The sequence below is a fragment of the Eschscholzia californica genome, unplaced genomic scaffold (assembly GCF_041429995.1).
Source record: "Eschscholzia californica isolate CP2 unplaced genomic scaffold, dmEscCali1.0.p SCAF_3, whole genome shotgun sequence".
NCBI classification, from domain to species: domain Eukaryota; kingdom Viridiplantae; phylum Streptophyta; class Magnoliopsida; order Ranunculales; family Papaveraceae; genus Eschscholzia; species Eschscholzia californica.
This window is the reverse complement of record NW_028238420.1, coordinates 6,082,497-6,109,720: the sequence shown is the minus strand read 5'-3', so window position 1 is coordinate 6,109,720 and position 27,224 is coordinate 6,082,497. Positions and strand designations below refer to the sequence as shown.

Here is a 27,224-nt window from a genome sequence, read left to right as displayed (position 1 = left end):
ACCAATCTATATGCCAAAATACTATGGTTTATTTGGAAAGTAAGGTGCGAAAATTGTTTTTCTACGAATAAGCAAAATCCTATACAAATGATAGAGAGGATAAACAATACCTCGACAACTCCACTCAAGATTGAGTCCATTATTACTAACAAATGCAGGGTAAAAACTAAGCAACAAACATGGAGACCTCCATCGACACCATACTTGAAGTTAAACGTCGACGCCTCATTTTCTGCAATCACTAAACCGGCCGAGATAGGATGTATCATTCGAGATGCAGATGCGAACTTCATCGTAGCAGTAGCTGATTAAGTGCGATGCCAGAACGCGGAAGAATGCGACAGCATGGCTATTCTATCCAGTTTATTATGGGCCATCCAGTTGAGCATCACTCATGTTCATGTAGAGAGTGACAATCAAGCCTTAATCCTTTTCATCAACGACAATAGTGTAGGGTAGGGCTTCACTGGCAATCCAAAAGCGTCATACAACAGATTATGGCTCTTAAAGAAAATTTCTCAGGCATAATCTTCACCTATGTTCCTAGAGACTGCAATACTAAAGCGGATGCGCTCGCAAAATGGGGTCGTAGACATGGTCAAAGGAAAATATGGAAAGTTGTATCCTCTTTTATTTCTGCTTTACTTTAGAGACCTTGTATGTGTTGGTTTTTTAATGTTAGTTCCTTTCATCAAAAAAAAACTTAAAATGAAGATTTGAAGTCCTACATAATGAATCCCAAAACGGTTTAAAACCCAATAGTAAACTTGTACAAATTGAGGTGAGTTTATGTCTAGCTCATGACAGCCCTGACTGGAATGTCTATGCCGTTGCAATGGCGGGACATATATGGCTGATTTGGCCAGTGCTATGGGCAGAAGTGGCTAGACTTCTCGAGTCCATGCAAACCAGATTTGTGGTGTTGCAAATACGCCGCATATCTCCGACCAACCGGGTCGACACACCAGATTTGTGGTGTTGCAAATACGTCGCATATCTCCGACCAACCGTGTCGACACAGCACGACCCATCGCGAACCACTAATACAATTCGAGAAAAAAAATCATAAGGGTTCTCAGGTCATCCAACTTCATCACCTCTCTGCTTAATTTCCTTTTCAAGATTTCTTTTCAAATCCCAGAAGTTCAATAATTTCTTATCATGAAGATAAAATTGTCAGGCGGAAACTGGACCAAACAGATCTTAAATTTCAAGCAATTTCAGAATGAACACATCCATTCAAAACTAAACTGGGTCAATAAAACAATTGAGTACAGATAAAAGGCAACTACCCAACATTAAATAACAAAAGAAGCACAAAGTAACACTACAATTTACATACAGACACTTTTTTTTTCTCTCTTTTCTTCTTCAAGAAATTATTGTTCTTGTTTATTTCTCTAACAACTCATAAGCAGATTAAAGAAAGGAAGAAAAGAAATCAAACCTTACTCGGAAACTCCTTTGAGTCCTAACAATATTTACAAATCTTACTTCTACTGCTCCGACACTAACCAACGAGTCCAGCTTCAACTCACAGCTTCCAAGGACGTAACCTGAAAAGAAAAACCAACCTACAAATTCTATCTGATTTCTACTTGTTCACCTAAATCTCCTTCCTCCATTTCGGGTCATAAGGAATACGGACAACTGACTTAAAACTGGCATGAGGTCCCCAACCTCTGCCTCTGTGCGAGGCCTGCTGATTTACGGGCTTCAAACGCAGGATAGAGAAGCTCTTGGAATTTCTCGAGGAACAGAACCCATTCTTCCTCGTTCATGTCTGTTAGCTTCACGAAGCAGTAGCTTCCAGGGAGCTGTTCGTTTGCACTCCTCCAGTCGCACGATAAGGTTCCTGCAAGATGATTCACTTCTGGTTTTCCACCCTGAATGAGGGGTTTTTTCTCGCCCAAGCTCATATTTTTCAGGGACATGGAGAGTTTAGGAACTTTAGGGGCCTGATTCTTCTGAACAGCTGGGGCAGCATAAATATTGGTTCTTGTAGGTTTCTCTTCTTCACCCTCACTTTCTTCCTCCTCTTCAATGCCTTCTTCTAGTTTCGAGAGTGGGTTTCGCCCAATCCCACCTCTAAAACCAACACCAAATGGAGATCTGGTCATGAAATCATCAGCTAACTTTGGCATTAAGTCGTTCTCTTCTGGTTCAACAGAGTCCAAATTAAACTGAAATTGTTCTTCTTCTACTGCTTCCGCTTCAGGAGAGAAGATTTCCCTATCTTCCATCAGCCTTGTTGCCTCAATGCAAATGACCTCAAGCTCACTTGGTTCTTCTTCACGACTTCTGAACTCTCTACTCATCATCCCACCAATTTCAGCAAGACAGAGACCAAAAGCAGCTCCTTCTTTGAGGAAAATTGTGCTGAGAATCAACACCCTAAGGCAACCTTCCCGGATCATTGGTAGTTCCTTTCTGAGCATTTCAGAATCCTTAAAAGGATCAAGTTTCGATATATACTCAAGCTCATCTTCAGAGAAAGGAATTGAAGCTTGAGGCCAATGTATCCACTCAAAGTAAGGGTCTTCCAAAGTCTCAGGCAAGCAAAGGCCATGATCAATCGGAATAAGTTCCGTTTGACCAAATCCTCCAAATCCATCAAGCTTCCTCACTAGAAGGTTTCCAGCATGCCTGTCAGTATTGAAAATCCTAATATCTAATATACCAATTTTGTGCACAGAAGAAACAGGGAAGCTCGAGGTTCCATGGTCACTTGCATCAAAATCGTGAGGAATGAACTGCTGCAAAGATGCTATCTTGCTAACCTTCCTCCTCTCAGGGGATTTGGACTTGTTGCTATTGACCCCTTCGTTAATATTAAAAATAGAGTGAGTTATCTTGACAAGCATAGTCGGGGGTACATTGGCAAAATGATCATAGTCTAGTAGGTAAGCAGCAACTTCTCTGTATCCTGTCTCACCAATCCTCACCGACCGTTTGAGTCCGGGTTGTCCAAGAGCTTTCCCAACAAATCCCTTTGGATTGTTTGGTGCAAATGGTTCCTCATCGGTTGGCTTCACAATGGCAACAGATTCGCCTTTGCTGTTTCTGAAATAATAAGCACCTCCCATCCCACTATGAACTGGTAATGGATCAACACCTGCCTTAATAGCTTTCACGATGTCCTTCACTAGCTGATTACCACTAACAAAGTGAACTGACCGCCCTAATATTTCAACCGGCCCACTACGATCTTTCAGCTGGAGATCCTTACTTGCAGGAGAGAGACAAGGAGTCGATGAACTTCTATGAATCAAACTCCTCGAGAGGAGAAGAGCAGAATCATTTCGAACAGCACTTAGATCATTCTTCAACACTAGATCCCCAAATGTCAATGAGCTTCCATCAGTGGGGACATTGAATACCACCTGCAACCTTCTTTTCACTGTGTGTACATTATCGCTTCGATCTAAATCCAGTCCCAAAACACATCCAGTGTCAGTTTGCACAAAAACACGTCTCCTCCCAGTAGTATGGTGTCCCTCAGATCTGTTGTTTCCATCATAACCACTAATTGGACCATTTGGGACACCTACTGCCATCTGGGTTTGAACAGGGCTATCCAAGTTCGGAGACATGAAAAAACCCAAAAAACAGCACAGCGTTGAATTGGGCAACTAATCAACGCCACCTATTTAATTTGAAATCTAAGTACTTCCACGCAAGCACGAACTCAAACACTAACGCAGCGTCAAATTTGGAGACGTAGGTTTCCAAATTTAACCAACTGGGGCTGACAGCTCAAACCAGTCCTTGTGCAGCTCACTGAACAACACGTGTTTGGAGAAAAAGAAAGATTCGAATAGATCTTTTATACCGAATAAGCCATCCGATGAGCGCGGGAAAAGCAACTGAACCAAAATCTGCAAAATTAATACGTTCACACGCAATAAAGGTTATTCGTGGATACGAGGAATAAGAATATAACAATAAAGATTATGTTACTTTCGCCGCAAGCAAAATCACCCAATTTGGGAATTTATATTCTGAGGGTATCATGTATAAAAATGTATTCAATAAGTTATAAAGTCATATTTCTCCTTTTTCGTGTCTTTCATGACTTCCACCTTCTACAAACCTAGAAAGGTTTTGGCAGCCTGTCTGTCCAACTTGACGGTTTTTTTTATATTATTCAGATCTAATGACAACAAAGTATTAAAGAGAAAAAAATCTCAAGAAAGTAAAGCTAGAATATCTTGAAAAGATTCAATTTTCAGAAAATCAATTAGTTTTCTTTTTTGAAACACATCTAATGCAATTCATAAATCATTTCTAGCAAAACAAAATCGAATAACACTACTAAAATCAATCAATCCTCAATCAAAATATAACAAGATTCATATTCTAATGCGAACTTGAAGATATTCATCTATTCAAATATTCAATTCAAACAGAATAAGATATATATACACATACAAGAATGTAAGAAATTCAAAGTTTCTTAGCTCATCAAACAACAAATCGAATCTAGCATATTCAACGTTTGTACAGAAATGTTCAAAGATCTAAACGAGTTGATGACATTCATGCAGAAGAACAAACTTTTTAGCTTACCTGAAAGACCTAGATCTGGGGAAACAAACAGCTCGAGCGGAGAAGATTAACCAGAGAAGTTGTTGGGTAACAAGACGAAGAAGAAGAAGATTGAAAACCAACAACACCGATTGGTAATAGAGAAGAATCAATGAGTAAGAAGATCTTGATTGAATCGAGTATGAATTGACTACCTCTCTCTCTCTCTATATATCTGAAACCAAAAACCCTCGTTTTTTTTTTTATCTTAGAACCCCGTCCCGTAAATGAAGACCTAAAAATCCAAGGGTTTATAAGCTGGCCAAATGTGGTCAGGATAACAAGGATACTTCCCCCTATCTCTCTTGTTTCTCTCTCTCTCTAGATTCATTCGTAAGAAACGGAGAGAGGTTTAATCGAAACCGTAGATAGAATTGTGGGGTATAATAATGGATGATGTAGATACATGAAGGTGGGGGCCGATGACGTTTATTATCGGTGGGGGGGTTTTTTTTTTTGAAGTCGGTCAGCAGGGAATCAAGTCTGTAACAAACTCTAACCCTAAAAATGGTAAAAATAAATGAGAGACTGGTTTTGGTATTTTTTCTGTGGGTATTTTGTAGCAACTCCACCTGGTTGGTCAGTCTTCTTCATTTCTCTAGGATACTTGCATGGGGTATTGTGTAAGATATATCCAGACACCCAAAGTGTACCTACATCTTTTTTTTTTTTTTTTTGTTAAAAGAGTACCTACATCTTCAAGTTTCAACAACAAAAAAAAATTGAAATTGTTTATTGAATTTTTATCTTATACGTATATTTACGCGATTGCAGGTATATTGGATTGAGCATTAGTACTTTCTTATTTTGAGCAACAGACGACGACAAATATATCAACATATAAAGTGGTAACCTAATGCTAATCCAACACCTTCCGGACAAATGGAAAGACATTCAATGTCAATCTATTTTTCAATTTCAGGAGATCCGAAAGTTCATTTTTCAATTCCAGGAGATCTGAAAGTTCATCCCGCAATTTGAGAAGATCTCATTCTCCGAAATTAACGGGATGCACGACTCTCCGGCCGACAAACTAGCCAAAAGCGCGAGGAAGACAAAATGTTATGGACTGTGGATAAATAGTCCCTATGTAATATCTCATATGCATAACCATAAAACTCTTACTACTATAGTACCTCCATTTCAACAAAAAGAATGGTGGTTTAGGAACGCAAGGATCAATGGTTGATTTTGGAGACATTATAACAGGTAATTTATTGCGCGAGATCTCTATTTATTCTACCAAAATCGTATTTGGAAGAGGTTTGTAGGTTAAGCATAAGTGAGAATATACGACTACGATGCATTTCTCGTCGTGGTTATTTGGGAATGTTGGAGAATGTAGGGGCCAAACGGGTGGGTTTTTCATATATAGAAGGTTGAACATGAGCTAAATCTCTTCGTGATTTAAGGAAAATGAGTTGAAAGCTTGATGTTAAGCTACAGAGTTACTCGAGGTTAAGCTAATTTAATAACAGAGGTGCTTTTAAATTATAATTTTCATTATGGGCTTCACCTGGCCTAGTCCTTCTAACCGAAGTTTGGGAAATTTCAACTGGTTAAATTTTAAATGCACTCACTATTTTTGTTATATGCACTCACATTAAAGGTATTTTTTGGTGGTCAATACGTGGACAACTGTTTTTTTATATGGACAACTATTTTCGGGTCCGGTGCGAGTCAATTATGCTTGACTTAGTTGACTTTGATTTAATAAAGGGACAACTTCATAAAGTTTTAAATACTAACAGTTACTAACTTGTGGATCATTAACAAAATAATAGTTCAAAATTGAAAACCAAAGTTGTCTTCTTCTTCATCATCTTCTTCATCGTCTTCTTCTTCTTCCTTCTTCTTAGTCTTATTCTTATTCTTGTACTGCTACTAAAAGTAAACTATAGTTTTTACCACTTCTTTTTGTTTTTTTATCAAACTCTAGATGAATGAAGAAGATAAAACTCATCAATCTTCACTTCCCTCATTCTTTAGTAAACTATAGTTTCTATCACTTCTCTTTGTTTTTTAGTGAACTATAGTTTCTACTACTTCCCTTTGTTTTTTATCAAACCCTAGATCGGTTTTAATCAAACCCTACATTGATAGATTGTGAAAGAATACAAAACGATTTCAAGGCAAAAAATCGAAGTGAAGAAGAAATTCCCAGAATTTCGTGGGAAATCTACGAAAATATGCTAGATTTTCGTGGCAAGTTTCCTTCTGTCTTGCCAAAATTTCGTAGAAAATCTACGAAATTGGCATGTCAGTTTTTTTTTTTTTTTTTTTTTTTTTTTTTATACAAAAACTCATAAATTAAGATCTCTCGTGTTTTGTCGATTTTCCACGAAGCACGAGCAACTCTACTTTGTAAAAAAATCTAGGGTTTTGAAATTTTTGATTTCTAGGTTTTAAAAGTTTAACGGGATTTAGAGTTTTTAGATCTAATCTTTCTCGTACAATTCCCTTTCCTTTGTTTGATGTCATAATCTTCTCCAAAAAAATTATCTCTCTAGAATTTTGGGTTGATGACGAAGATGAAGTAGTAGAAGAAGACCAAACTTACTTAGGATTTATGAGAAAAAAGGGAGGTGTTAAAATAATACATCTAATTCAAAGAGGACTTGAGATAAAATAATAGAGAGTTGTCCCCTTAGAAACTGGTGTCCATATAAAAAAAATTAATTATTTTGGTTGTCCACATAAGATAGTTGTCCATATAAGAAAAACGGTTGTCCACGTATTGACCACCTATTTTTTTTGTTCAAATTAGAGGAGATGTGAGAGCATATACCAAAAATAGTGAACGCATTTAACATTCGGCGGAATTTTTATCCCCCCTTCCCCAGGAAGTGTTAAGAGCGCCTTCCAGAAGGCAAAATTTAGGGAGGTACAAGAAAGTTGCTCCTATAACAAAACTGGGAATGCTACTTTACCATGTGAACACAAAATCGTATTCAAATTATACCATTCACGCACACCGACATTTTTGACGTGGTCCAATCGCTTGGACCAAGTCGATTGTTAAGCCCACATAAAAAAAGAGAGAAGAAGATGAAGAGAATATAGGAAGAACAAGTTGAAGGAGAAGATGAAGAGATAAAAGAAAAAATACAAGAAGCCTCCCATTTACCAGACCAAGAAGGGGAAGTACCTGTTGAAGCGAGATAGGCCAAGGAGAGGGTTCCCCTAACTAGATTCGGGGAAGGGAGCGACAATCCCCATTTTAGAGGCTTTGCTAAAGCTTAGTGACTTGCTACAGCTTGGATGGTTTGGGCTAATGAAATTTTAGAGTGCCTATAGAAATTTTCCTAACCTTTTTTACTCCCCATTTCTATCACTCCAACTTGATGGAGAAGAAATCATAGCTTATAAATTAAGCTAAATATTGCATTATTCTAATATATAATCATAAAATCATACTCTTTGAAGATTAAAAAGGAAGAAAGAAACATAGGTAAAGTGATTTATATATTTTCATAACTTTAGAGAAGCAAAAGAGATGAACAACGAGAAGGAAGTTAGTTTCTGGTATTCGATGATTTCAACATGCTTGTTGAGGTGCTTCAATATATGTGATAGTGATGAAGATGTCAATCACGAGGATCACAAAAATACATTTCTTACTACTACTAGTCGGCCAGACGCAACCATTCTAGCTGCAGGAAAACATTTCTCCCAAGCCCATAAGCTAAGGTCTAGTTAATTTTACTTATTTACTAGAAGTGTTCCGAACAACTAAATAAGAGACATTTGGTTTCAATCATCTAATAATATATATTATTTAGATGGTCGGTTTATATTGTTGAAGATTTTAGAAATATTATGTTGTAAAGAACGAATACGAATGAATAATACCAAAAATTATTTACTTTTATGTGGTTTGATGATTTGTCGGTTTCATTTTGAGCAACCAATGTTATTGCAAGATAAAATTTGGAACTTAGAAGTTACCAATTCAACTTGAACTTGGCAAATTTCAACCAAAAAAAACTTGACAGTGGCACAAAACTGAAGACTATAGCGTGACGGAAGGAATCAATTTTGATTGGGAAGTTTTATAACCAATGCTCAAACTTCTTAGAGGCAATGCTGCTAAAGGCAAACCCTTTTATAACACATTTTGATTAGAGGCAGTGTCCGCTTGAGTTTAACCTAAGGACACAGTTGATGTCGTTAGGTGGTCGTTGGCCAGACCTTAACTAATTTTTTTTCGTTCTTCTCCTGTCTCTTCTCTCGCCGGCGAAGGAGAGAAAGGAAGAATAAGTTAAAAAACAAAGTAAATAGATAAGATCGTCGGCTAATGCCAACGACTTTTTGCCGGAGGGAGGGAAAATGAAGAACTAGGTAATGAAATTGTCTATAAACTTCTCATTTTGACCAAATTTTGTCTCTAACCATACTTAGCCAACCTGTTTTGACCAAATTTTGGATGCAAAACATATTGTTTTTAACAAGTTTGGTCATTGCCTATAAACTTCTCATTTTGATTAGGGTTTAAAAGTAAAACAAAACAAGTATTGGACTCTCAAACCGTCATATGGGTATTTGTTTTATAGTGCCTTTATAGGCACAACAAAGATTAGAAAACTTGGTCGTTTGCAAGTCATATAGAGAAAGGATAAAGTCCTGACATTTGATGGAGTTATTCCTTGTCTTCTTGTAACATTATTTAGCAATTTTGAATAGTAAATGATGCCTAGCTAATGACATTTGATCTTCGTGACGATTAAAGACGTAGATATTATAGTATTCTACACAACCATAAAATTTTACGTCAAATTAGCTTGAATTCAAGTATAACCTAGAGTAGATGGTTCATAGTTCAAACTTTCACAAAACGATTTCAACACTGCTCATTCCCCCGGCTCCAAATTTGCATTGGGTGGGGACTGGCTTGGGAGGGTATAAGCCTATAAGATAATGCTTAGTCGGATTATTTCGGGTCGAGCTTTGGCATTCCCTTAGGCAATTTGTAACTCTGACCTTCTCACTAAAATATAATAGGTCTAGCAGGTACACACATCGTCATGTTCAAGGCTCATAGGTGTAATATGTGAACGTGTCGAATATCATATTATGTAGGGTTTTTCAACTCTTTAACCATAAAACTTCTTTTACTTGAGGTTGTCTCTAATACAAGAAGGTGCCAACTGAAGTCTAGTAGATTGGGCACATATTATCCGTCGCCTGTTTCATCTTACTAGGGTCGGCACTGGACCTAGGCGATCCAGGCGCCTGCCTAGGGCCCCCAAAATTAGAAGGACCCCGCTTTAAGTAACATAATATATATAGATAAAATTATTATATGTATTATTTTATGCACATGTACATCATAGCTGCTTGGGTAGTAGAGTTGGCAGACTACTTTATTAGTGAATCTAAGGTCAGGAGTTTGACTCCCATGACTTGCAATTATATTTTAGTTTTTATTTTTTTCGACTTAAAGTGTATAGGCCCCGTCGATGCGTTCGTCTAGGACTCTTAAAAGTCAGGACCAGTACTGCATCTTACAATAAATTTCTTCAAACACATGTGGACGTGTTAGAATATCAGATACCGTCCAACAAAATTTAGTAGATTTGGCACATATTATCGGTCTTTTGGTTCGGCAGACAACAAACCTCTTCAAACACGTGTGGATGTGTTGGGTAAGGTTTCCAATTTTTCGTCCCACCCCTAACTCATATTATCCTCATGTGATAAGTGTTGGGTGCCTAAGGTTTCCAATTCGCGAACACCGTCCATTCCGAAAAGAGTTAACGGACGTCAAAAACGACAACGAAACGGAACGTTGAGTTATAACGGACGTTACACCGCTTTCCGTTATAGATTAAACGGCGAAAAAGAAAACAAGAGGCGGAAGAGGGCGGAGGTTGTCCCCTACCGCACGAAAGCCAGACGCCATCTGTCAGAGAAACGTTTACGTCAGTCAGGGAATGGGACGCACGTGAGTTTCAAATCACTCACCTTCAGTCACTCACGTGCGCATGCCACGCAATTAAAAGAACACTGGGTCCCACCAATGACGTATAGACATCACATGTCTACTCGTCTTTTTATTAAAAAAAGAAAAACCACCTTTCCACCAATACCAAAACCACTTTTAATATAAATCTGGTTTTCAAATTTTCTTTTCTTTTTAATGTGGGCCCACTAACCTACCTTTATCTGAGTTGGCCACGTGATTTGGGAGGTGAGGATGCGGTTGGCTGACATTTTTTAATCACGTGAGGCGGTGCTGCTTCCAAACAGAATCTAACACGTGTCGTCTCTTAATTAATTAATTACCATTACAATTTACAAAAAAGACTATTTTAAAATTATTTAATTGACATTATATAATTTTGGAAATTATTTACTGATCCCTAAGTGGATTCCTTAAAATGGGAATGTCCATGTTACTTCTATGTGTGAAATGTTTAAAAATTTGTAATTTAAATATTGTATATTTCTTTTATTTTTCTAATTATAGTTAGAGCCTTCTGTTCTTATCTATATGAATTTGGTGTTTTTGTATGTGTTATTTTTTGTATCATATATGGTTTTTCTTCTGTTTTGTGTTGATCAAAAATTTTTTCGTTTCTATTATTTTATTTAGTTATTTTAAAAACAAAATTTATTACTTTTTTCTATGTAACTTTAGTCCGGAAGAACAGGAAGAAATTTCTTTCTTCAACTTTATCGGGTGAAAAGAAATTACGTATCTGGCTATCCATTTTTGTATTCTTTGTTTTAAGAATATATTACATCTTAAACAAAATTTGATTTTATTAGAAAGATGTCTTGTTGCAGTTGTTGCAGCTATTCTTCTTGCCTTATATGTTGTATCGTCTTTGCCACTGTAAAAGGGTCACTTCCGGTTACTATCTTCAAAGGGAAAATGTTGAATTGCCCATTCAAATATTCAATCGAGGGAAGATTGTTCGCTGGATCCACAATGGGTTCCTAATAAGCTAACTAGGAAGATGGAATGCTCATTATAAATATTGATTTTCCTTGTAGCAACACAGGACCATGCCCCCTCTGATTCCTGCTAAATTACACGAAAGTTAAATACAATATTGTAACAAATTTCTTAAAAGTTATCAAAACCATATGATCTTTTAAGTATCGGCCTCCTTTGGCTTCAATTCCTCGTTTCGTCCCTGGCAACGTGGTTTGCATTAAGAAAGCAATTCACATTATCAATTTTAGTTATATAGGTATATCTTATAGATCCTTAGCAAAGATTCGAAGTGGACATAGAGCATCTCGAATGAGACACTCAATCTCTAACACCTAGAGTGCCACATATGATCTTTTAGAGTTTTCGATAAAAAACCATCTTCAATAGAACACTTTGTTAGACAATCTAATATGAGGTAGACACATTTATTATAGTGTCTAGAGAGAAAAACTTTAAAATGAGAGTGTCTACTTCAGACTCTCTAAGTGTTACTTTATAATTCCAACCAAAATAAAACCTTACTTTTCTAACTACTTTTTATCTATTGGATTGAAGAGGGGCATGTGTATTAAGTATAGAGACTTTAGAGATCTCCATTGGAGACCAACAAAAATTAAAATGTCTCCAAATTGACATTTAGGAAAAAGAATCTTTATTTAACACTTGACAACTAGATTTTTAGAGTGTCCCATTGGAGATGCTCTTATAAGAGAACTGCTTAACTCGACGTGCTTTTCTCACACCCTTTTAAGCCATTAGGTTTGGGTTATTAATCTCTTCCATTGCCAAGAAATAGGCAAGAGACCTTGGCCCATAAATAAATAGATGGCAGGTCCAATGGGTGGAAATGAAAAACTACAAATAAAGCTTGATAAGATGATGTTTTACTCACTTTTACGAACTTACTTATTTTGATATACTAATACGAATTCATTTTCTACTCGTAACTTTTTTTGTTAAAGTTCTACTCGTAACTTAGTATGAACAACTATATTGGGTTGTGCTTGTTCATAACGTATTATTTACGCTCATAACGCAAATGAGAAACCAAAAATTAGTTTAGGAAGAAAAATAGTGTTGTATTCGACGTGAAGAACAAAAAAGAATTGTGTCATAATGCATTATTGTTTTTTTCTGAGAAATCGACTAAGATCTACGTTAGTCGTTACAATGCAGGGTTACATCATGAAGATGTGATGAGCACGATAACCACCTAATTTAAACCATAATGAAAGAGGCCTAAAGCCTGACAATATGAAAGAGGCCTAAAGTCCGACAAATTTATTACAATATTTACTATATATATTGCCTAAATTACATTGGATAAATCTTGATGGCAAACTGCTTCAACCGAGACTCGATCTCGCGACCTCATGGACTTAAGAGGGGTGTCCAACCGTTACACCAAAGGGTGGTGGACCATAATGCATTATGTTAGTTCGTAACAAATTATGAACGAGATTTTACACTGAGTCTGTAATTTAAAAACCTAAAATTTAGGGGTAATAGGAAACTAAGTCAAATCTTGAAAAAATGCATTCGTAAAAGTACAACTTTACCCCGAAATAGAACTTACGGTCGGATTCATACTTACCACAATTCCCGCCCAAATTAATGTGAAAAACATTTTTGAAACTTTCTAAATAAATCTTAAAATGCTCTCAATAATTTTGTTAATTTTTTAACAAATTCATTTTTGCTCAATTTTTTTTCTATTTTGTCCTTTGTATTTGGCAAACACATTCTTTGGCACTAACATCTTGGCTAAAGTATTCTCTGACTTATTTTGTTAAGAAATAGTTTCTCTATTTGTTATTTGTTTTTGAAAGAAACATTTAGACTAATACATTTTTTAATTTGTCTTCTGCAAAAATTAAAATGCTATAAATATTACCCTTTATATCTAACAAACCATTAACTAATAAATAATATTTTGACTAATGCATTTTGTATTTCGTCTTGTGAAGAAAGAAATGTATTCTAAATTTTTTTTTTTTGCTTTGACTAAAACATTAATAAATCAAGAAAACACACACACACACACACACATATATATATATATATATGTTGTCAACAGGTTATAATTGTACATGAAGAAAGAATTTCAGTAAAAACAGTTAATATAGTCGTCATATTAACAACATAATTATATATGTTGTCAACCGTTTATAACAAGTCAAGACAAAATAGAAGGGAAGGGTAGCAAAAGAATTGGAGAACATAGGATTGTCTCGAGATGGGAAAAACAACGTAGAGACCCGTGTTTGGACTTTTTTTTTTTTGTTAAGAGTGTTTGGACTTGATATGAGGTAATTTCAACCAAAAAAAATTACGGTGGGCATAATTTCATATTTGAACCCGTATTTTGAACTTTTCATCAAAAATTCATTTTACAAGAGAGGGTATTGTAGCTAGAAAAAAATGTTTTTAGATCTCTCCTCAAATATGGTTTATTTTTTCCCACAATTTTTCTTAAAATTAAAATTCGACCAAAAATATTTGAACTAGTTATTTGTTTTTAGTCAAATGAGGACTAGTTTTCATGACAAAATTACATTTAAGGATCATTTGCCCTGAGATAATGAATAGTTTTAATAGATATTATGTATACAACCTAGACTGCATAATTATTTAATAGTTTTTGAGTTTATAGCCCAAAAAACGGGTCCTAATAGGAGATATAGTCCTCTATAATCCTATAAAGGCTTCAAAACCAAAATAATAATATAAATGGATATCTAGTCCATTTGGTCTCATCTAGAGAGAAAACACAAATCCCGTGAATACCAAATAAATCATAATTCCTAATCTAACCTTCCTCATATATTATAACTGATTTATCTTCAAAATCCATAAAGATCTTCTTCCATTTTTATCTCCCACATTCTCTCTCCAATCACGTTTCTAAACAAAGAAATATATATTATAACTGATTTATCTTCAAAATCCATAAAGATCTTCTTCCATTTTTATCTCCCACATTCTCTCTCCAATCATGTTTCTAAACAAAGAAACGTGATTCATTATTTTCAGTAACCGAAACCTCTTTATTCTCTCTCTCTCTCTAAATCCGATTCGCATAACAAAACCTCCATTAAACTCAGAAATCTTATTTCATCTTCATTAGATTGTTTTTCAAACATTCGTCTTCTAATCCAATACACAAGCTCAGAACTCCATTTCCATTTATATCTCTTCATATCAAGTTTATTTTCAAGATCTACAGTTTCATTTTTTTATAAGGTAAGAAACCATCTTTCAAATTTATGTTTTCGCTTAACATCTTCTAACATTTATATGATTTTGTTTATAAATGGTTGTAATCACTTTATCATTGAATCATCATATCATATTTCATTAGATTTAGTTTTCCTATTGATAATAAATCGTTTTAATTATTTTGTTTACAAACCAAATTTTGATCTCTTTCTAAAACCGAAACATCTTTCATTCTCTTTTTCATACAGAAGATTTCAGATTTGTAATTTAGATTTTCTGATATTAGGTTTTTGATTTTCTGTTTCTTCACATCAGAACTTTGCATCCGTACAATTTTTTATCAAGATATTATTCCGTACGATTTCTCTTAACAAAATGTACATTATAAGTAATTCGTATTAAATTTTTCATACTTTAAAGTACATTACGCCAATTTCGGCCGTACTGCAACTGTATAACAGAATGTAAAATATATGTAATCTGTTACAGTTATACATACTTTAGCAGCCTTATTTAAAAAGAATGTTTAATTATTCATAAAGTACGTATAATTGCGTAATATCTGAAACAGTACATGTAATTTATAGCAAATTACACATATTTGTGTTATATTACAGTGTCAATGTGATTCAAACTAAAATACTATTTATCCCCAACACATGTTGAAGTTTATCAAACATTATGGATAATTTATTCATTGTTTAATGTCGTTTATGATAAATTATAAGTTTTTCTAACTAATGTACATGTTTTTTTTTCTTGTAGTAAACCAGCACTGATGGAATTTCCTACAGAATCATCACATAAACTTAAAAGTATAAATTACGATGAAGAAGATTGTTTCTATGATCCTGTTTGGATAACGGAGTCTTATGTGAAGACTTACAAGGAACATATAAGTCCTGCCCCTAACTTTGATGAACCACGTACATTCCAACAGAGTTTGTTTTTAAGTTACCTAGTCTACTATGTTATTTTCATTTACAATAAAACACAGATTATTGTTCAATAAAATTTCATTTCAGTTGTACAAATGTTGTGTTATTTACTATACAATATACATAATTTATGATAAATCACATACTTTATAACAAAAACCATGATTTCAGATTTACATTTCCTAACATGTTACCATAATTTATGGTACATAATGGACATGTACGCGTAAAAAACAAGTAATTTATGTTAGAAAATAATCTAAGTATTCAATGGTACATAATGGACATGACACACATACATATGATAAATTACGTTGTATACACGACAACTGATGGTTTCCTCGTCATAAATAACACATAATTTACGAACTTGTTTCATAATTTGTATTCGATGTGTGTTTATGTATGAGTAAAAATGAAAGTTAAGTGAGAGAAAGTTGATATATATGTTTTGAACATTAACCCCCAAATCACGCTAATTGATCTCAGAAAATATACTCTTTCCAAATCTGAAAGTTAAGTGAGAGAAAGTGATATACAGATTTGGTTTCCAAAACTGAAAGGATGAGTGAGAAAATCTGTTTTGGAAAATATTCGTTTTCCAAATCTGTTTTGGAAAATCTGTTTTGGAAAATATCCTTGATCCGTTACTTTCTACAAAAAAAACTCCAAATCACGTCCAAATCTTGCCTTTCCAGATTCTTTCTGCCCCCAAATTAAAAACCCGTGAAATATGAAGGTGGGACATTGACGGGACTATGTTTTAGAAAGTGAGGGTTTTTATGTCTATATGGTAAAAGGACTAAAAATCCATTTTTGGGAAGATTAGATCCTAAACCCTTTTTGAACATTATTTTGGACTAAATACCCATGGACTCATTATTTAATTATAAAAAAACTCTAGTTGCAACTTGCAAGGCCCGTGATGCTTTAACCATAAACTAAATAAATTAGGTCTAATTTATAATTTAGACGTTAGGGTGGTCAGTGGTGGACGTCCAGCTTGTGAGATGATTTAGAAAATGATAGTATTTTGTACTTTTTCATTAAATATTTCAATATAATATATTTAAATTTCGTTATTTTAGTATTTTATCACTTGTAAAGTAAGAGAGAACATATAGACGTGCCACAATATGTATATACCATGGATATTTATATTAATAAGAGAGAACTAAGAACTGTCATGGAAGGTTCCTACACAATTTTAATGGAACTTTTTAATTTTTTGACAATTAATTTATGAATTAACAAATCTAGAGAATAGGGATGGTGGTTAAATATCATTGTTGTCAAGAGATTTGGATTTTTTTAAATGAACTTGGGAGTTCAGAATTGTAGAGCTCACACCTCATAGTAATAATATATTTTTGTCCATAGGCTCATTATCAAATATAAGTCATTTTTAACATATGTTCCATCAAAAATTATTATTTAGGTTAAATGTTGAGTTGATTTAAAAAGTTAATTTGAAAATATATATATATATTAACGGAGGATAATTTCGGTGATTTTTGGATAATGAAAAGAATATCATTCGTCTACATACTACTATTTTTAAGTGTAGTGGTGGAACAACCACTACGCATCTGGAAAGTACTAGATTTTTTTTTTTTTTTAAATAAAATTTCAAAATTTACTATATTTGTTATTATAGTGCCTATCTAATTATGAATCTTGATACATCTTAATAGTATCTTCGTGATGTATCAATACATATATAATAATTTTTAGAATCCATTTTAAATCATCCCATAAAATTAAGTTTGATTTTGTACAAAATCGTAATCCTTAAAATTTGAGAGGAGAGTATTATTTTTACGGTCGGAAAGTTGCTTTGCTTACAATGTACATTTCCACTATACAACAACATACAAGTCAAATCAAACATCATAATATAGACAAGTAGAATTATGAGGCATTTATATATATATAGAATATAGATTCATGCATGTAATAAGAACACAAAATGTCATAACAAAAGCATTAGCTAGTTTGGGCCCAACTACTACTAGTACATTTGACCTAATCTATTCTTCACGCCCTTCCGGCATAAACACACGTGTATAGATTATGGATAACTTTTTCGTTTACAATCCACACAACACAAATAATTGTACAACAAAATGGAATGACTATTGGGACATTAGTTGGAGAAATTAGTCAAAATTTTGGTCAAATAACTTCCAATATTACACACTGATTAAATGAGTTTATCTTCCCTTTTTTTCCTGTTGGGAAAAGTTTTGTAAAAGAGAACTTAGATGCATTATATTCTCGTATCTGTTTATAGTAGCTCATTCAATTGATTCATATATTCGTTTTCATCTGCATCATCATCTTTTACGCCCTAATTCTATCTTTCTATTTTTTTGGTTCTTTATTGGTATTATTTGTCTCTAAGAAGAGGATGATCTTCACTTAAAATTACATAGATACGAACATTTAAGAGATAATGAAAGAGGGTCGAACTTAACACATTGAGGTAATTTCTGGTTGCTCATATTATTCGTGAACCTCCAATCTAGGCTACTCTAGAGTCTAGACTCAAACTAGATTCCTAATTTTACCTTAAAAACACAAATTTAGCTCAAGATCATCCAGAATAATAAGAATAAATGTTTAGGACAACCATTGATCTCACCAATTTCAATTGGTCCCCAAAATAGCCATTTTTGAAAAATTCAGATGTATATGTTTTTATAGGAAATAGTTTGTTGATAAGAAGATGATTTTGGACGAGGATGAGCAATACATCAAAAACAATAAACCATTTGACAAAAAGAAAAAAACAATCAAATGTTAGTTTTATTGTTGAGTCAAATAGTAGTCATCTTTGACTAATCAAATGTTAATTTTAGTTAGATCCCCACATAATGGTCAGATTGAATCTTTGATAAAGTTAACACATAGGTGGACCTGAAAGAATTCTGACACCTGAACTCAACTCTAGCTAGAGAGATCGGTGGGAAGTCGACACGTGTCTCCTAAGCAAATAAAACCTTGTCTTAATATGAAGGCAAACGGAGAAGTGGAAAAAGTAAACCAGGTCACCTGAGACATGGATTAGGGAGGTCTTACAAAAATATGTTTGAAACTTTTTGCAACAGCTCTAACTTAATTTAATTGCATCTACTCCTGGCCGTTAAAAATAGATATTTGTAACGACTTTTTCATATTTGTAACAGATTATGATCGTTAAAAATAGATATCTGTAATGACTTTTTCATATTTGTGCCGCAAACGATAAAGTTTTTTAATTTTTAAATAAAAAGAATCCCAGATCCGTCGCGGACTAATTGTCTTCATAGTTTTGCTTTGGATTGGATTTGATGAGATGTCAAACAAATCTGGGTTGGGAGTAAAAAGACGAAACAATTAGGAGATGAAGAAACATGGTAGTGATGATGTTGGGGGTTATAATGATGAAGATCAAGACCCCTCTCCTTTCACTCTCGAATATTATGACAACAACATAAATTGTATATGAGAAAATATTATAAACGGTGAAACTGGATTGAAATGAATTTCATGCCAATAAATTTTTTATAAATGTGGATTAGGGGGGTCATATTATAAAATCGTCATCGTTAAAAGACTAATTTGGTGAGTTAGTCATCTTTAATTATGATCCAAAATAGTATAAATCCTCACTTTTTAGTTTGTTATTATATTTTAATATGTGAAAACCTTCGTCCTAAAACATTGAAGCTTCCTAGGAAAAACTTGTTAGAGAGTCAATCCCACTCGGTCACAACCGAGTGGGTCGGTCTCAATTAAGTCCTAATTCTATTAGGATTACTAGTCCTAGTTCTATTAGGATAAAGATAGAGTTTAGTTTTTCGATTTTACAAGACTCCTAAGTTGTAAACCTATAAATATGTATCTCTATAGACAATGTAATCATCAAGTTGTAAGTGTTAATAAACAAGGTATTTACCTATCTCTCTCTCACTATCAACTCTCTATCTCTCGGTTCACTCAAGCCTCATCATCATCATCTCTCTCGGTCATAACCGAGAGACGCCATCATCAACTCTCGGTCACACCCGAGAGCCTCAAGCAGTCAAGCTCGGTCATAGCCGAGAGCTTGTCATCATCTTCCTCCTCGGGTTTCAACCGAGAGCTTACTCAATCACTTCATCTCTCTCGGTTTCCACCCGAGTGCTTCCTCCATACCTCGGCTTCATCCGAGCTATCACTCATAGGTATTTATCGTTTCACATGGTATAAGAGCCTTCAATTATTTTTTTTTCTCTTGAATCATGACTACTCCCGAAGTCTCCGAAACTTCTCAAATTCATGCAATCACTAATAGTGGACCGTTTGAAGTTCATCACTCGGATTCTCCCACTACTATTATCATCACACCGCTTTTAACCGGTGATAACTATTCCTCATGGTCACGAGGAATGTCAAAAGCCTTAAGAGCTAAAGGCAAACTCGGTTTTGTTGATGGAAGTATCGATAAACCTACCGATCCTATCGAACTAGAACAATGGGGACGATGTAACGACCTTGTTTCTAGTTGGCTTATTAATTCGGTTGATCCACCTCTTCGATCATCAATATTATATGATGAGACGGCCTATGATATATGGCATAATCTCTATGACCGTTTTCATCAACGGAATGCTCCAAAGATTTTCCAACTCAAGAGAGCAATTTCTTGTCTTAAACAAGACAATTTCGATGTTTCCACATACTTTACCAAACTCAAGGCTCTTCAAGATGAACTCAACTCTTTGCTACTTACCGAGCCTTGTACATGTGGTCATGGTCGTTCCTTGGTTGAACGAACAAATCAAGATAGAGCTATGGAGTTTCTCCAAGGTCTTAATGACCGATTCTCCTCAATTCGGAGTCAAATTTTGTTGATTGAACCATTCCCTTCTATTCTTCGCATTCATTCTCTTATTAAACAAGAAGAGGTTCAACAAAACATTGTTTCTCCTATGAATATAGATAACAATGCTGCTGCCCTAGCCGTTGGTTCCAACGAATATAATCAAAATCGGTCTTATGGTTCCGATAAACAAAGACCCAAACGACAACGACCGTTTTGTGATCATTGTAAACTCCATGGCCATGATATTTCCTCATGCTACAAGCTCCATGGTTATCCACCAAACTACGGTCAACGTGGAAGACCACGTTCTAGGCAAGATTCGGCCACCAACTCGGTCACACATCAAAACGATGTGGGGGTGCCTACAGCAACATCCCTCACCCCGGAACAATATCAATCGGTTTTGGCATTGTTAGATCAACACAAACAGCCCACAACCTCTATCCGTCTCAACAAAGATCCACTCGTTAATCTCACCGGTAAGTATACTTCTTCCTCTTACCCTCCTTGGGTTATTGATTCCGGTGCCGCTAAACATATATGTTCGGTTTTATCCCGATTTTCTTCCTATTCTCTTGCTCCTCCGGATTTATTTGTTAGATTACCCGATGGATCAAGAGTTAAAGTCCACCATATTGGTTCGGTCTATTTTTCAAATAGATTTTATTTACAAGATGTGCTTCATATTCCATCTTTTCAATTTAATCTCATATCTATATCTCAAATTTCTAAATCCCTTCGTTGTACCGTCTTATTTGACAATGACTTATGTCTTTTTCAGGACCGAACAACGAAGATGGAGATTGGGCATGGTAGTCTTCATGACGACCTTTACTTCCTTCGCACGGAGCGTCAAATTTTTTCCGTTTCAAATTTAGTCCAAGACAAGTCTAGTCATGAGTCTTTTTCTTTATGGCATTGCCGTTTAGGCCATCCATCTTTTTCTCGTTTTCAATTTTTTAATTCAAGACTTCCATGTATGAATTTTAAATTTTTATCAAATAAAGTGCCGTGCGATATTTGTCCACTTTCTAAGCAATGTCGATTGCCTTTTCCTACTAGCACTACTTCTTCCACTCATATATTTGAGTTAGTTCATGCCGATATATGGGGTCCTTTTCCGGTTCCCTCCACCTCCGGGTGTCGTTATTTTTTAACCCTTGTTGACGATTTTTCTCGTTGTACTTGGATATTTCTTCTAAATTCCAAATCGGATTCTACCACTCAAATTAGGAATTTTTCTAATTATGTTCACACACAATTTAATTGTGTGATAAAAACGATTAGATCGGACAATGGTTCCGAATTCATAAATCATTCTCTCCAAAGTTGGTTTATTGAAAAAGGGATTATCCACCAACGAAGTTGTACTTATACCCCTCAACAAAACGGTGTTGTTGAGCGAAAACATCGCCATATTCTTGAAGTCGCTAGATCCTTACGACTTCAAGCTCACCTCCCTCTTTCGTTTTGGGGAGAATGCGTTCTAACCGCCGTCTATCTCATTAATAAATTACCCACACCAATCCTTGATGGGAAATCCCCTCATGAAATCCTCATGGGTGCTCCTCCGAATCTTTCCCACTTACGTGTATTCGGATGCCTTTGTTATGCCCGTATACCTTTGGTCAAAACCAAGATGGACGCCCGGTCCTCCGCCGGCATATTTCTTGGCTACCCAAGTGGACAAAAGGGTTACCGTATCTACGACATCTCTACTCAACGTATCTTCATCTCACGAGACGTTACATTCTTCGAAAGCCGCTTTCCAATGGCTTCTCCACCTCCGGCACAAGCTCCTCTCGCCGACCCGTCTCCATCCCTCTCTATTGATGATGACGGCACTTTTGATTTTCCGGTGAATACCGAGCCCCCTCCCGATTCACCATCCGGCAACAGCAGGTTCACCGAAGAACCTACTGTCCCGGTTTTGGATTCTGTTCCAGGGGTGCCTACAGACACCCCTGGTAACACACCTTCGGAGGTGCCGACAGATAACCCTACCTTCCCTTCGGGGGTGCCGACAGACATTTCTACCGGGCTCCCTGGTTCAGGGGTGCCGCCAGATTATTCTGACACCCAACCCACTTCAGGGGTGCCGACAGAACCCCCTATCACCACTCCCGGTTCGGTCTCTTCTCTTCCACCGACCGCAACCGGTGTTCCCACATCCGGCGATCCCGTCGTTGACTCCGGCAGACCGGTTCGGTCTCGTCAACCTCCTAGTCATCTCAAAGACTATGTTTGCTCCAACACCACTACCGTCAAGTACCCACTTGAAAACTATTTTTCTATAAATTCCTTTTCAACTTCTCATCAACAATTTCTTTCCTCGGTCTTGTCCTCGACCGAACCCACTTCCTTCACCCAAGCAATGAAATCTTCTCATTGGAAGGAGGCCATGGCTAAGGAAATTTCGGCCTTGGAAGAAAACAAAACATGGACTCTCACTAACTTACCACCCGGCAAGAAGCCTATTGGTTGTAAGTGGGTGTATAAAATAAAGTTCAAGCCCGATGGCTCCATAGAACGCTATAAAGCCCGCTTAGTGGCTAAAGGCTATACTCAAATAGAGGGGTTGGACTACAATGATACTTTTGCTCCGGTTGCTAAACTAGTAACCGTTCGAGTTCTTCTCTCTCTCGCCGCCATTAAAGGCTGGTCTCTCCATCAGTTGGACGTTAACAATGCCTTCCTCCAAGGCGACCTCCATGAGGAGGTTTACATGAAACTTCCCCCCGGATTTTCATCTAAGGGGGAGTCTAAAGTATGCCGCCTTCATAAATCTCTTTATGGTCTAAAACAAGCATCCCGTCAGTGGTTTTCCAAATTTTCCTCCGTTCTAATTGAACGTGGTTTCTCTTAATCTAAGAGTGATTATTCGCTTTTTACCTTTCGTTCCTCCTCCACTCAGATTTATGTTCTAGTCTATGTGGATGACATCATTATCACAGGAAATAATGATCATGCTATTTCCAAATTAAAATCATTCCTCAATAATACTTTCTCGCTAAAGGATTTAGGACGTCTCCAGTACTTCCTTGGTATTGAAGTTTCTCGTTCGTCACAAGGCATTTTTTTATGTCAAAGAAAATATGCACTTGATATTTTAAAAGATTCTGGACTAACCGCTGCACGTCCCTCTGAATTCCCTATGGAACAGAAACTTCGACTTAGTCCCACTGACGGTACACCATTGACAGATCCGTCAGTTTACCGTCGCCTAATTGGCCGGCTTCTCTACTTAACAGTTACACGGCCAGATATCGCTTTTGCTGTGAATAACCTCAGTCAATTCATGCAAACACCTAGTCAAGTACACCTAGACGCCGCCCATCGCGTACTACGATACTTGAAAGGTACCCTTGATAAAGGAGTATTTTTATCCGCAAACAGCTCTCTCCATATTACAGGTTACTGTGATTCAGATTGGGCTGGTTGTCCTTCGACCCGTAGATCAACTACAGGATATTTTACAATGTTGGGATCTAGTCCACTTTCATGGAAATCAAAGAAGCAACCCACAGTTGCCAAGTCTTCGGCAGAAGCAGAATATCGAGCTTTAGCCATCCTCACATGCGAATTACAATGGCTCAAGTATTTATTACTTGACTTTGGAATTGATCACTCAGATCCGATGACAGTTTATTGCGACAACAAAGCCGCTCTCCACATTGCTGATAATCCAGTTTTTCACGAACGTACCAAACACATTGAGATAGATTGCCACATCGTTCGTGAGAAGATCAAAGATAACGTCATTGCCACGCGCTTTACAAGTTCAGACTCTCAGCTTGCAGATATCTTCACCAAACCACTCGGGGCAGAACCGTTCAAAAACATTATTGGCAAGTTAGGCGTTACTTCCATTCCCGCTCTAACTTGAGGGGGAGTGTTAGAGAGTCAATCCCACTCGGTCACAACCGAGTGGGTCGGTCTCAATTAAGTCCTAATTCTATTAGGATTACTAGTCCTAGTTCTATTAGGATAAAGATAGAGTTTAGTTTTTCGATTTTACAAGACTCCTAAGTTGTAAACCTATAAATATGTATCTCTATAGACAATGTAATCATCAAGTTGTAAGTGTTAATAAACAAGGTATTTACCTATCTCTCTCTCACTATCAACTCTCTATCTCTCGGTTCACTCAAGCCTCATCATCATCATCTCTCTCGGTCATAACCGAGAGACGCCATCATCAACTCTCGGTCACACCCGAGAGCCTCAAGCAGTCAAGCTCGGTCATAGCCGAGAGCTTGTCATCATCTTCCTCCTCGGGTTTCAACCGAGAGCTTACTCAATCACTTCATCTCTCTCGGTTTCCACCCGAGTGCTTCCTCCATACCTCGGCTTCATCCGAGCTATCACTCATAGGTATTTATCGTTTCACAAAACTCATCAACCCAGATTCTGAAATTAGTCATCCTTTGCTTTATATATTTTTCTTGTATATTTATTGGCCATATACTATTCCTGATTTATTTTAAGCTTCTAAAAATGAAGCATTGTAATATTATACTATGTTTTATACACTCAAATTGAACACCGAGTGAATACTACCTCCATTTTTCACGATAATTTAATATTTTACAAATAATTTGTGTACTTCTTTGGTTGTATTAAACTAAAAGATGCTAACAACTCTTTGCTCAGTTGGTCTAGATCTACTCAAAATAGTTCGAAGTCACAAATTCTACACTTAACAGGATAGAAATCCATCATCTATTGATTTGGATAAAAATTGTATATATAAAAGTAAAGCTAGGAATGAATGGACTTTGAGTCCCATAGGCTTGTCTTAATGGTATTGATATGGCCTTTAACACCCCATGATTTGTTTGTTTTTTTTTTTTGATGAAGACCCCATGATTTGTTTAACGCTAACAGTTATAGTGTTTGTCCAAATCTTGTTACAGTAATGTATAGATTGTGCCTCAAACACGAATATAAATTGACCAATCTAAATCTCAAAAAAGTATAACAAGTAAGGATGTTTTAGAGTTTTGAAATGAATCTATAATCAACAATATTCAAAATGAAAAACAAAATAAAATTTAGTAACAAAAGTTTTTTACCATCTACAAAAGTGAAATTATTCAGAAAATAAGCCGAACCGAACCTGTAAAAATCTCTACTTCTTTTATGGTCATTCTATCAGTAAATCCAACAAAACTACTTTTGTTTTCATGAATTTATAACAAAATTATTTTCGGAAGGAGAAAAACAAAATTTAAAAAAAAAATCAGGGAAAGACAAGAAACACATAACAAAACTACCCGAACAACAAAATTGAAAACAAAAGATAATTTGAAAACATTCAAGGCGCATGCCTATCCTGAAAAACCTTCATGAAAGCAACCAATCCCTCAATCCTACTAAGAGGCATTGCATTAAATAGGTGGAACCTCCCATTCCACCAAATGTTGTGTTTCCCCTTTAGCTGTGCCATATTTGCTTTGCTGATTTGGAGAATGAATTCTCCTTCAAACTCAGAAATTTTTCCTCATAAACAGAAGATTCATCAACTATTCCTGTTAACTTATCAACAAGGCATTCCTAGAGAAAGAGATGAAATCATGTTTTATTCGTATTAGTTCAGATAAATAAAACTATGAGAAAGAAGTTGTTTAGGTAACAGAAATGAAAAGATAGAGGAATAAAAATTGCGAGAGAGAGAGAGAGAGAGAGAGTATAAAATTATTTTGTAGTTGTTTATTTAATAGAGATAAATAGTGGATTTGATGAACAAGAGAATAAATGTATTGAAGTTTATATAAATTGGCAGAAAAAAGTACGCATGTGAATTGAAAAGACTTGCATGAAAATTGGAAAAATTATCGAAAGTAATTACAAGATAGAGAATGTGATGTCTGTGAATTATAAATATTTGTAATAAATAAATCAATGTCACAATGCAATAATTTAGAGAGATAAAATCTTAAAGCTAGAGTTGAAATCAAAACAAACAAATAACCATGATTTAGTAGCCGTTGTTCCAATCAATATTGCAATCTTGGAATACATGTCAAAAGTGAAAAAAAAAATGTTACCAGCACCATGTAAGCATAATTATTTTTAGGATTAAAATTAACAAATAACACATGTTTAATTATCATTATCCATTATGTATTGTGTTTAAATTTTTTTTAAATAGAATTAATTAATGAGGGATTTAAGTTAAAGTAAGTTTGAGTGGAATGTGGAATCTAAAGCACATGAAGGCTCAATAAGAAAATACCGCGTTTGACGCATACATGTTGCGGGATATGGGCCCACAGAAACATGTGCCAAGTAAACACGTGACATTTTCTCCTTCACTACCAACATACTCTGAATCTGATCAGAAGGGTAGTAAAGTTCCAGTTTTAGAGAGAGAAAGAAGTGATGGTGTACTCTTGTATAGAACTTATAATCTAGTGAGAGAGAGAGAGAGAGATATAAATTGGGATCTACGCCCTAATCATGAGTTTTATTATCTGTTAATTTACTTTTCTCTTTTTGTCAAAGTAGTCAACCCTTGTTTATCTCTCTCACGTGACGCACGCCTCAACCACCCCCCCTTCCTTCTCTCTATGCATTTGGTCCCACTTTTCTCATCCTATCTGGAATAAGCCAATTAGATCTATTTACTCAAGTCACGTGAAGTACGACTTTAAGTTACCTCATAATAGTTCCTAGTTTGCATAGA

The 27,224-nt window shown here is 35.7% G+C and overlaps 1 protein-coding gene across 1 annotated transcript; it reads right to left on the bottom strand.

The window, feature by feature from the left end:
* Positions 1 to 1,218: 1,218 nt before the first annotated feature.
* Positions 1,219 to 5,161, bottom strand: LOC147547994 (phosphatidylinositol 4-kinase gamma 7-like). The gene is made up of 2 exons (XM_086666516.1): positions 4,570 to 5,161; positions 1,219 to 3,878 (listed from the first exon to the last, which is right to left on the bottom strand). The coding sequence occupies exon 2, from the start codon at positions 3,591 to 3,593 to the stop codon at positions 1,656 to 1,658; it is 1,938 nt and encodes a 645-aa protein (XP_086522642.1). The 5' UTR covers positions 3,594 to 3,878; positions 4,570 to 5,161; the 3' UTR covers positions 1,219 to 1,655.
* Positions 5,162 to 27,224: the final 22,063 nt, after the last annotated feature.

Bases quoted from the DNA above. Each gene is read 5' to 3' on its own strand.
- LOC147547994 (XM_086666516.1), bottom strand. From the start codon at position 3,593: ATGTCTCCGAACTTGGATAGCCCTGTTCAAACCCAGATGGCAGTAGGT.